Here is a 12,586-nt window from a genome sequence, read left to right on the forward strand (position 1 = left end):
AACAGGCTATTCCAGAAGGAACTTTAGACCAGCCTTGGGAAACATCAACACACAAATTGAGGTATGAAGACAACTCTTATCGCTTTTTTTGTCTGATTCAAAATAAATCTTTATAAAGATTTGGCTTGTTGTTTCACCACCACCTCATTAAAAAAATGCACTTTTGTCACATATTTAAAATATCCAAGTAGGCAAGAAAATATGCAGTCAAAACTCTTGACATGTTTCTCTTATTTATACTGTATGTATATCTACAAAAACATTAAAGCCTAAGTGCAGCTCAAAACCGCAAACGGAAATATAAGAACATAATAAATAAAATTGACTGTCAGTAGGATGTGTCCTTTGTAGACACGTGCGGTTTGTTTCATTCCGAATCAACATTTACGTGGACACATTTTTCGTTATTTGGTGATTTGATTGTATCTGAATTTCCAAATTACAACAACAAATTTAAACAATTCCGAACTAACGAAACAAAATTTCATCCAAAATTCCAATCGTATTGAATTTGAATCAAATCAATGAAATCAAATTAGAAAACAAGTTTTAAAACTATCGACGCTCCCCGCTGATACCACCACCTGTGGAAGGGAATTCCACACCCTTGCTGCTCTTACAGTAAAGAACCCTCTACATAGTTTAAAGTTAAACCTCTTTTCTTCTAATTTTAATGAGTGGCCAAAGTTTTATCCCTATTGTGGGGTCACCAGTATGGTATTTGTACATTGAAATCATATCCCCTTTCAAGCGTCTCTTCTCCAGAGAGAATAAGTTCAGTGCTCGCAACCTTTCCTCATAACTAACATCCTCCAGACCCTTTATTAGCTTTGTTGCCCTTCTTTGTTCTCGCTCCATTTCCAGTACATCCTTCCTGAGGACTGGTGCCCAGAACTGGACAGCATACTCTAGGTGCGGCCAGACCAGAGTCTTGTAGAGTGGGAGAATTATCGTTTTATCTCTAGAGTTGATCCCCTCTTTAATGCATGCCAATATTCTGTTTGCTTTGTTAGCAGCAGCTTGGCATTGCATGCCATTGCTGAGCCTATCATCTACTAGGACTCCCAGGTCCTTTTCCATCCTAGATTCCCCCAGAGGTTCCCCAGTGTATAGATTGCATTCATATTTTTGCTACCCAAATGCATTATTTTACATTTTTCTACATTAAACCTCATTTGCCATGTAGTTGCCCACCCCATTCATTTGTTCAGGTCTTTTTGCAAGGTTTCCACATCCTGCGGATAAGTTATTGCCCTGCTTAGCTTAGTATCATCCGCAAATACAGAGATTGAACTGTTTACTCCATTCTACAGGTCGTTTATGAACAAATTAAATAGGATTGGTCCCAGCACAGAACCCTGGGGGACCCCACTACCCACCCCCGACCATTCCGAGTACTCCCCATTTATCACCACCCTCTGAATTCGCCCTTGTAGCCAGTTTGAAATACATGTACTCACCCTATGGTCCATGCCAATGGACTTTATTTTGTACAGGGGAACTGTGTCAAATGCTTTTGCAAAATCCAGGTACACCACATCTACGGGCCTTCCTTTATCTAGATGGAAACTTACCTCCTCATAGAAGGTTAATAGATTGGTTTAGCAAGAACGATTCTTCATGAATCCATGCTGATTACTGCTAATGATACCGTTCTCATTACTAAAATCATGTATATAGTCCCTTATCATCCCCTCCAAGAGCTACATACTATTGATGTTAGGCTAACTGGTCTGTAATTCCCAGGGATGTATTTTGGGCTCTTTTTTTTTTTTTTTCCAAATAAAGCTTTATTAAGTTAAATCCATACAGAAAAGTAGTACATAAAAGCAGGGTTTGAGATAAAATGACAATAGTGTTATACAGAGGGAACAGTCCAGAGTGTACAACGTTGTATTTTAACAAGTATTCAAATCTACGACTGTGGATTTGTTGAAAAACACATTACATCTGGTGTGTGGATAAATGGGATTACAGAGTAGTGTGGGCAGAAAATATAAAGAACATATAGTAAAGCAGGTAAAACATTTTTTAAACATGTTGATTTTTGAGGGCGAAAAAGATTAAAAAGGGAGAGAGGAGTAAAAACCGTATTATAATAGATTGCCTATGATAGCCTTAGTATATGAGTCTGAGATTTTTGTTGGATTGTGTTTGGAATAATCGTTAATTACTATGTCTGTGTGAGAGTGTGAAATTGATCCTGGTGCGTGGTGTCCATAAGTCGGGTAATGTCTGTAGATAGAGATATAATCATAGCATACAACCATGGATATCTAACATAGCAAAGTTTCGATTAAATGGTGGTCAAAATATAGTGAGAAATACAAAGGGAAGGTAGGGGAAAGTTATTTCCCGTCCCTGGCTCAGCCATGGGTCTAACGGGAAATATCTTTACAGAAGGACCAAGTCCCAGGAAGAAAAGCATAATAGAGCTTTTGAAGTGAATTCTGTATGCGTAATGATATAGTTACCTCCTGAATTTTGTTTCATGCACGACTATAGGGAGGACTATAGACAGTTGGGATGGGATGTATGATGTGTCTTATGGTGTGCTGGAGGAGGGTTCCTGATTGATTAATTGGGTATATTCAGATGTTGTGCGGAAATGTAGCCAACAGGCCCAAGTGTTCCTGTATTTAGTATAGGAATCCTGTGCTTGATGTACAAGTTCCCCCATTTCAGCTATTTTGTTTACTCTTTTGAACCAGTCTGCGATTGTGGGTGGGTTGGGAGATCTCCAGAGAACTGGGATACAGAGTTTGGCAGCATTGATTAGATGTAGTGCTAGGGATTTGTGATAAGATTTCATCGGTAGGGAGGAGTGGTGTAAGAGGGCTTGTGCTGGAGAGAATTCTAGCTGAAGTGTAGTGATTTGGGAGGAGAGGTGAAAAACTTTAGTCCAGAAGGCAGAAATCGCAGGGCAGTCCCACCATATGTGAAGGAGTGATCCGTTTTTGTCATTACATCTCCAACAATTAGATGGGATCTCTGGATTAATGGTGTGTAACTTGAGAGGCGTTTTGTACCATCTGGAGAAAAGCTTGTATCCGTTTTCTTGAGTTGTTACATTAATGGAGCCTTTGTGTATGTTAGAGTATATCTTTTCCCATTCCTTATCAGAGAGGTGGATGGAAAGATCTTTTTCCCATTTTGCACTAGCTATATTTGTTTTAGGAGTATGCTCGAGAAAGAGGTTCAAGTATATGGTGGATATCAGGTGTCTTTGGGGTTCAGTGGCAGAGCAAAGGGATTCAAAGTGTGATTGGTTTCTTGAGTATGCAGCCCTAGTTTGGGGATCAAGAAGAAAATGTCTGAGTTGCATATAAGACCAGAAAGGGATCTGGTGATTCGTTTCTTGGGAGTTCAATGAGGACAGCGGTTTAATATTCCCCTTAGCGAAGAAATCTCCCGCTGTCATCCTTGTCTGGGATCCTATGTGATGAAGGAACGAATCATCATTGCCTGGTGGAAAGTCTGGGTTATGTTTGATTGGCGTGAGAGGGCCTGGAGAGGAGGAAATGTGCAAATGTTTACATGTCTTTTTAAAGGAATTCAGTGTCGTATCGATAAGGGGATGTTGTTTGCAATGTGGAGAGATGTGGCGAGGGTGAATCCAGGGTAGGTTATGGATCGGGATTTGTGAGAAGGCTTGTTCAATTGCGATCCACGCTTTAGTTTTAGGGTGAACATTCCAGTCCACTATTCGAGAGAGTTGACAGGCCCAATAGTATTTTCGAAGATCCGGTAGGCCTAATCCACCTTTCATTTTGGGTACGGTCATTCTGTTGAAACTCATTCTAGGTCGCTTATCGTTCCAGATGAATTTCATACAGGATTTGCGGTACGCATTAAAAAAAGTTTGTGGTAGAGACACTGGGATTGTTTGGAGCAGGTATAGAAATTTTGGCATTATAGTCATTTTTATAATGGAGACTCTGCCAAACCATGAGAACAAACCCGTTGACCAAGTGTTGAGGTCTTTTTGAATATTTTGGATAATGGGAGTATAGTTTTTGCTGTATAAGTCCGATAGCGAGGTGGGAATGTAGACCCCAAGGTATTTAATGGCGCTCGGTTTCCATATGAAAGGGAAATTAGTTTGACATTGTTTCACTATATCTGGTGGTAGAGTGATATTTAGGGCCTCTGATTTAGGGAAGTTAATTTTAAGATATGTGAGATTTTCAAAGAGAGTAAGATCTTTGAGGAGATTGGGTAGCGTAATGTGTGGCTCTTTCAGGAATAGTAGGATGTCATCCGCAAATGCCGCTAATTTGTAGGTAGATTTTGCGATGGTTATTCCTTTAACGTTTGGATTGTTTTTTAGATGCGTTAGACATGGTTCCAGTGCCAAGACAAAAATAAGCGGAGAGAGTGGGCATCCTTGTCTTGTACCGTTAGATATGGAGAAGGCATTCGACAGGTGTCCATTTATCCGGACTTTGGCAGTTGGGGTGGAGTATAGAGCAAGAATAAATTGTAGCATGCGATCTCGTATGCCAATGTGTGTTAGGACCTCTTTTAGGTAGTCCCAGGCTACCCTGTCGAATGCCTTCTCCGCATCAAGGGAGAGAAGGAATCCCGGTTGTTTCTTTGAAGTCAGCCAATTGTGAATACTGATTGCCTTTAGGGTGTTGTCCCTTGCCTCTCTACCTGGGACAAAACCAACTTGGTCCAAGGAGATGAGGCCAGGGAGAAGGGGTAAAAGTCTATTAGCCAAAATTTTTGCATATATTTTCAGGTCAACATTTAGTAGAGATATTGGTCTGTAGTTGTGAACTAAATTTGGATCTTTATCAGGTTTTGGAATAACCACTATGTGAGCTGTGAGAAGATCTCTGGGAGGGGGGTTCTCGGATGAAAGGGAGTTGAAAGCATTTAAGAAGTGAGGATAAAGCGTAGCTATGAATTCCTTATAGTATCCTGCTGTTAGGCCATCTGGACCTGGACTTTTGCCTGTTTTGAGTTGTTTGAGCACAGTCTCTAGTTCGTCCTTAGAGATGGGACGTTCTAGATGCGAAGCTTCTGCATCAGAAATGGGTTTGGGACCATGTTGGGCTAGGAACTCTTTAATCAAGTGTGTTCTACGATCATTGTTTATCGTGGGTTGATGAGGATTGATATTATAGAGCTGCGAGAAATAATTCACAAATTGGTCTGCTATCAGTGTATTAGACGTTACTTTAGAACCCGAAGGGTCATTAATGGAATGAAGTGTTGTAGATGATCGTTTTGCACGGAGGGCTCTGGCTAGAATTTTACCGGATTTGTTGCCATGTTCGTAGAATATTTTTTGTGATAATATGTATTTGCGTTTTATTTGTTTATGTAACACTTCTTTCAACTCTGTCCTCACCTGAGTAAGTTCCTCAAGCGTGGAGAGCGCTCGAGTTTTCTTATGTATTTTTTCTAAATTCTGTATGCATTTGGAAAGGATAGAAATATGCGCTTGTCTTTCTCGTCTTCTCTTGGAAGCGATAGCTATTAATTTTCCCCGTATGGTGCATTTGTGGGCTTCCCATTTTATCATTGGGGATATGTCCAAGGAGTCGTTATCCTGGAAATAAAGTTTTAGATTGTCGTGTATAGTAGACACAATTGAAATGTCTGTCAGCAGTGAGGGATCAAGACGCCATATTTGTGAGCGAGTATGTTTGGATGGAAATTCCAAGGACATGGTTATCGGGTGGTGATCTGATATGTACATTGGTTCGATGGAGGTGTGCTTGAGCATGGGGAGATCGTTTTGTGAAATAAAGAAATAGTCAAGTCTGGAGTAGCTGCCATGTGGGTTGGAGAAAAAAGTGTAATCTTTAGTTGAGGGGTTTAAAGTACGCCATGCGTCATGTAATGTCAATTCTTGAAAACATTGTTTAATTGCTCGTAACGCTGAGAAGGGTAATTTGGATGCACCCGAAGATGTATCCTGTATTGGGTTTAAGGGAACATTAAAATCTCCTCCAGTTAATAGTATACCCTCTTGAAACGATGCGAGCAATTGCAGTGTGTGTCGGAAGAACGGGACTTGTTTAATGTTGGGGGCGTATATGTTTGCTAAGGTTAAAGGTTTACCGAAAAGTGAACCTTTGACAAAAAGAAATCTTCCATCTTCATCCGCTAGAGTGTCTTTGATTATGAGTGGACACTGTTTTGAGATAAGGATAGAAACTCCTTTTGTTTTTGATTGTTTGTTGGTAGCATGAAAAGCTGTTGGATAACGTAAGTCGGAGAATTTGGGGATAGAGTCCGTTTTGAAATGCGTTTCTTGGATGTATATAATGTCTGCCTTGAGTTTATGCATAGAAAGGAGAACTTGTGTACGTTTCTCAGGGACATTTAGTCCCCGTGCGTTGAGCGAGACTAGTTTAGTAGTGGCTTTGTGGTGAGATATTGGTGTAGAATTGTGTGAGACCGGTGTCATTCTGTAATTTGGGAGGTGTTGTGTGTTAGACTGGAGTGGTGTTTACTGAAGATAGTCCGCGGTGCAGGTGTATGTGTGGCAGAAAAAGAACAGTAGTTGGACTTGTGCCTTATGCTCTTATGTGTGGAAGGTGTGCTCTAGGAGAGTGATGAGATTCTATTCAGGATGAAAGTAGATTGTTCAGGAGTAGAGAGTGATGTGAGGGATATTGGGTATGCGGGGGAGAGGAAACTGTGAAGACCACTGTGTAGTGTTGTTAGGGGTTATAGGTAGTGGAAAGTAATCCGGGGACTAGCGATGCCTGCTCGCTAGGCTATGTACGAGTATACACTCGTGATATATGGTACCGGAATGGGTCAGTGGTGGTTTAAAGGAGGGTTGAGTGAAGAAATCAGGTAATCAATTGAAACCACTGTTTGGGAAGGTGACCAACCGGTAACGTAGAGAAAAGTAAAACCTGTCAATAAGGGACAAGAGCCGCTGACATATGGGATAGATGTAGGAAGAAGGCATGGACTGCAGACGGTCCATGTGTGAAATGGTTGCATTTAGATTGCTGTGAATGCCGCCTATTAACTTTCTCAGTGGATTTGGAGAAACAGCATGGGTCAGATTTGCGAAAAGCAGATAAAGAATTAGGTGTATGGTCAGATGAAACATTAAGTTAATGACATATTTTGTGAGATCGTTCCCCTGGTGATCGTTAAGTGAGAGGAAAGAATGAGAAAAAAAAAAAAAGACAGAAAAATAAAAGAAATAAAAGAAATAAACATCCCCATGAGTAGCACATAAAATAAACATCTGGTGAGGCGCAGATATTCATAGCGCAAAAGTCTATGTAATAATTCAGTTAAACAGTCAGCCAGAAAACTTGAACAGTTAGCAGAGCAGAGTATTCAACATAGGTAGAAAGTATTATCTCTTAAGATAGATAAACCGTGCCTGAACTAATTAATAATTAACTACCCCTGAAGGCTATGAAGAAGCTTGTCAAAATAATTAATAAAACAAAGTATCTATGTAGATCGTTATGTTATTTAGGAGCATATCACAGTGGATAGGAGGGGGTGATTATATGAGGAAGATCAGTGTCTGTGAAACTCCCTTAGAGTGCCTTTATCTGAGAAGCCTGTCAGTTCCGCGTTTGGCATGTAGACAGCTGTCTAGTCAGGGAAAGGCAATCATAAGGATAAGTTCTATATAATCATACAGGGTAGTGAGTGCGCTAATCTTTGCGTAATTCATGACAGATAAGGTGATGTTAGGACTACTAAGGAGATGAATCATGTGTCACAACCATCTCGGGCTGGGATGACACAGGCATCCTCCTATGGGAGGAGCGTGTGTGGAGGCAGGGGAGAGAGGTCTGCAGTGTGTCACCATGGTAACAAGTCAGGTCTCTAACCTTGTGAGAGCCAATGAGTGATTGCATGAGTCATGTTGGGGGAGAACTTGTTACCTCAGACCTTGGCTCCTCTCATGAATTCGCGCCGAAAGACAGCAACCAATAGAGCGATGAACAGCTGGTTGTCATGGCAATAAGATTGTGTGGTAGTTCTAGTAGTCACCTAATGTAGTTGCTATCTAAGAGGAACAGAGAGTTAATACAGGATTAAAATAGGGGTGTCAATGAACATTACTAGCAGCCTGTTGTGTGTAAGAGAAGGGCACATTTGCAGTTATAATTATGAATCCGTGCAATCGGAGCGGGATGAAACCCTGTTAAACTGTCAGTGTACCGATCAGCTAGAGGAGGGAGAGATAAAGTAGATTGGAGATCTCTGATGACACTATACCTCACTAGATTGGAAAATACAGTCACATAAGAATTTAATTATAATAGAGCTCTAATGAAGGGTGGAACTGCTAGTGTAGGGCTGTATTGGAGAGTAAGGTGTGACAGAACAAACCATGCAGGCAAAGCGCTGCTTTGATAGTCAGCGTTAAGGGGGATATAGATATGCCTGTGTGTAAGAACTATGATCTACATAAACTAAACTTAACATATTGAAATACTTTAGGAACATATTACCAGCCGGGGTATGAACTTTCAATATTCTAAAAATGGCACATGAACAGTCAGAGGAAATCTTTCAGTCTATGTTGCAGATGCCATCTGTGTTCACCAATCTCTTCTAGCTCTTCTGGAGCGTGGAGGTTTCGTCGGGCTGTAGATGGAAGGAGACTGCGGGTCGGGTTGATGAATTCTCGGTTCCGATGGCGAACGGTGTCTTCTGTAGCTTGTGTGTTGGGTCTCCATTGCTTCACTCATGGAAGGTGCTTTAGATGCTGTAGGGGTACGAAATTCCGCGTACCAATCTGGTACCTCCATGAGAGGGATTCCGAGCGTGTCACAGAAGGAATGTAGATCCTCAGGGACTCTGAGGAGAGCTGAGCGTCCTTGTACTGTTGCCGCCAAACCAAAAGGGAACTTCCAGCGGTAAATTATACCTTTAGCCCGGAGTACTGTCAGAAGGGGTTGCAGTTCCCTTCTGCGCTGCAAGGTTATGTTTGATAAATCCTGGAATAGACGAAGTTCTGTGCCGTTATGTAGTAAAGGGGTCAGGGAACGTGCAGCCCTCAGAATGTCTTCCTTCAAACGGTAGTCAATAATGCAGCATACCACATCCCTAGGCGGGTCAGAGTCCTTTCCCTTCGGTCTCAGGGCACGGTGGATTCTTTCCATCGCAATAGGAACCTCTCTGGGTCTGCCGAGTATGTTATTAAAGATATGGATAACTTCACTTTGAAGATGATCCGCATCCACGGTTTCAGGCAAACCTCTCAGCCTGAGGTTATGGCGTCTGCCGCGATTGTCTAAATCTTCCAAGTGGCGATTGACATCTCTTAATTGCCGTGTATGTGTGTCAATCGCCAGATTCTGGTGACGGATCTTGGATGAATGAAGGGCAGTCGTTTGTTCCACCGCCTGAACTCTGCCTGTAATAGCTTGGATTTCAATTTTTAAATCTGAGATTGCTGCTGTCAGGGTGTCCTTAATGTCCTCAGCTACGGATCTGAGATCGCTCAGGCTCGGATGCTGATGAGGAGTGAGGAGAATTCCCCTGTCATTGAGTTCAGCGTGAGATGGAGAGGCAGCAGCATTAGAGTGAGGAGGATGCTGATGCTGGCTCCGTGAGGTGGGAGCCGGCGCCGAAGTTCCCATCTGTGCCCGGAACATCTCCGGGATGTTCTGACTGGATCTTGCCGGTATTTCACGGGGAGAATGGGACCGGGAGGTCGACGAAGTTCTAGAGGATGTACCCATCGCTTTTCGGGTGTTTGGGAGGCCGTTGACCGTCTTTAAAATTCAGATTTCTATCCCTGTCAGCGGAGCTCTGAAGTTAAGCAGCCATTCTCTACGAGGTCAAGCCACGCCCCCTGGGCTCTTTTTAAATATTGGTGCTACATTGGATTTTCTCCAATCAGCTGGTACCATTCCAGTCAGTAGATTGTCAATAAAAATTAGCAACAATGGTCTGGCAATTACTTGACTGAGTTCCCTAAGTACCCTCGGGTGTAAGCCATCTGGTCCTGGTGATTTATTAATGTTAAGTTTCCCAAGTCTAATTTTAATTCTGTCCACTGTTAACCATGGAGGTGCTTCCTGTGATGTGTCATGAGGATAAACACTGCAGTTTTGGTTACTGAAGCCCCCCAATTCCTTTGTGAAGACTGAGGAGAAGAATAAATTCAATACCTTCATATCCCCATCTTTTGTAACGCGATGACCTACCTCATTCTTTATGGGGCTAATATGGTCTGTCCTCCCTTTTTTACTGTTTACATACTTAACCACTTACCGACCGGCCACTGTATATATACGTCATTACTTTGAAGATGGATATCTCGGTAACGGCAGCAGCTGCTGCCACAACCGAGGTATCCATCTTTATGGCCTGCGGTTCTGTACACGATAATAGTGGTCTCTGCGGCGGGTTCACCGCGAGATCACCGTTATCGGCGGCGGGAGAGGTGCCACCCCCCTCCCGCCGCTCTCCCGCGCCCTCTGCCGCTTACCGGAGCCGTTGGTAGCGGCGGAGGCGATCGGGTCCTCAGTATGGAGACGAGTGAGGCTAAAATGGCCCCCACCCATCTCCATACCATAGGACGGCGGAAGCGACGTCATTACGTCAGCTCCACCCATTTGTCTTAAAGGCACAATTTTTTTGTGTCATTTTTTCAAACGACTTTTTTTTTTTGCATTAAAGTCTAAATATGAGATCTGAGGACTTTTTGACCCCAGATCTCATATTTAAGAGGACCTGTCATGCTTTTTTCTATTACAAGGGATGTTTACATTCCTTGTAATAGGAATAAAAGTGATCCAATTTTTTTTTAAAACAGTGAAAAAATAAATAAAATAAAGTAAAATAAATAAGAAAAAAATTTTTTTTAAAGCGCCCTGTCCCGACAAGCTCGCGCGCAGAAGCGAACGCATACATGAGTAGCGCCCGCATATGAAAACGGTGGTCAAACCACACATGTGAGAACAAAAAAAGTGCGCTTATAAGACCGCTGCGCAAATACGGTGCAAAAAAAAGTATTGCAATGACCGCCATTTTATTCTCTAGGGTGTTAGAAAAAAATATATAATGTTTGGGGGTTCTAAGTAATTTTCTTGCAAAAAAAACCTGTTTTAAACACCTAAAATCCAAAACGAGGCTGGTCTTTAATTTCTTGGGATTTGTTTTGCTTTCCTCCGCTATGTGTCTTTCGTGTTCTATCTTATAAAGTCTAAATGCTGATGATGATCCCTCAACCTTGTATTTTTTGAAGGCCTGCTCCTTTGCTTTTATATGCATTTTTACATTGGAGTTAAGCCATCCGGGACTTTTGTCCACTATTTTAAATTTATTACCCAATGGTATGCATTGGCTAATGCCCTTATTTAATATGCTCTTAAAGCAAACCCATCTTTCCTCTGTGTTGCTAAGATTTGATCCCAGTTTATGCCTTCTAGCAAGGTTCGTAGTTTAGGGAAGTCGGCTCTTTTGAAATTCAGTGTCCTTATGTTTCCTTTACTTGTGATTTATACTGAAGCCAATTGACCTGTGATCGCTGTTTCCTAAATTGCCCTGTATTTCCACATCCGTGATTAGGTCTGTATTGTTGGTAATCAGTATATCCAGTAATACCTAATTTCTAGTTGGTGTGTCTTCTGAACCATGAAATTGTCCTGCAAGACATTTAGTCATAATAATTAAAATCCCCCATTATAACACTTCCCATCCTTGCTGCTAATCCAAAATGGTGATAGGAGATCCATCTCCCCCTCCTCCCTCAGGTTAGGGGGCTTATAGCATACTCCCAGTATTATTTTCCCCTTAGCTTCGTCCCTTTGGAGCTCTACCCATAAGGATTCTACCCTCCCCTAGCTCCCCTAGTGATGTAATCTCTCTCATTTTCACTTGTACATTATTCTTGATATATAGGCATATCCCTCCCCCTTTTTTACCCTCTCTATCCCTGCGATAAAGGGTATACCCTTGAATGGTTGCCAGCCAATCATGAGAGCTGTTGAACCAGGTCTCTGAAATTCCCACAAAATCCAAATCCTCCTCGTACAACAGTATCTCTAGCTCACCCATCTTGTTCGCCATCCTCCTGGCATTGGTGAACATGCCACATAATTTAAACCGGTTGCATACAACCCTCTTATTGGGTGTTTCGAGATTGCAACTAGGACTTGTTACTATACTTACCTTGGGTTTATGTGCTTTAGTCAACCTACCACTAATGCCCCCAATAATACCCTCTGGAATATGTTCCACGCTGACTATCTCTACCACTGAGCCCTCCCCCCATCGCCTAGTTTAAAAGCCCCTCTAACTTTTTGGCCATCTTTATTCCCAGCTGATCTGCACCCTTCTCATTTAGGTGCAGCCTGTCCCTTCTTTAGTACTGGTGATAGACTAAGAAGTCGGCCCAGTCCTCCAGGAACCCAATTCCCTCCTTGCTACACCAGCTCCTCAGCCACTTGTTTACTTCCCTAATCTCCCTCTGCCTTTCTGGTGCGGCTCGATGTACAGGTAGTATTCCTTAGATTACTACTTGGAGTTCCTTTTCCTCAATATAGCTTCCAAGTCCCTAAAATCGTTCTTTAGGACACTTCATCTGCCAACGTGCACCATGACAGCCGGGTATTCCCCAGCCCCTCCC

General features: G+C 42.2%; 1 protein-coding gene across 1 annotated transcript in view; it reads left to right on the forward strand.

The window, feature by feature from the left end:
• The window catches only part of LOC141134081 (uncharacterized), a 127,918-nt gene that overhangs the window by 96,482 nt on the left and 18,850 nt on the right, over nucleotides 1–12,586 (forward strand). Inside the window, exon 14 of the mRNA XM_073623668.1 lies at nucleotides 6–61. Coding sequence (XP_073479769.1) covers nucleotides 6–61 — 56 coding nt within the window. The remainder of the gene's footprint in view (nucleotides 1–5; nucleotides 62–12,586) is intronic.

The sequence above is a fragment of the Aquarana catesbeiana genome, linkage group LG03 (assembly GCF_042186555.1).
Source record: "Aquarana catesbeiana isolate 2022-GZ linkage group LG03, ASM4218655v1, whole genome shotgun sequence".
Taxonomy (NCBI): domain Eukaryota; kingdom Metazoa; phylum Chordata; class Amphibia; order Anura; family Ranidae; genus Aquarana; species Aquarana catesbeiana.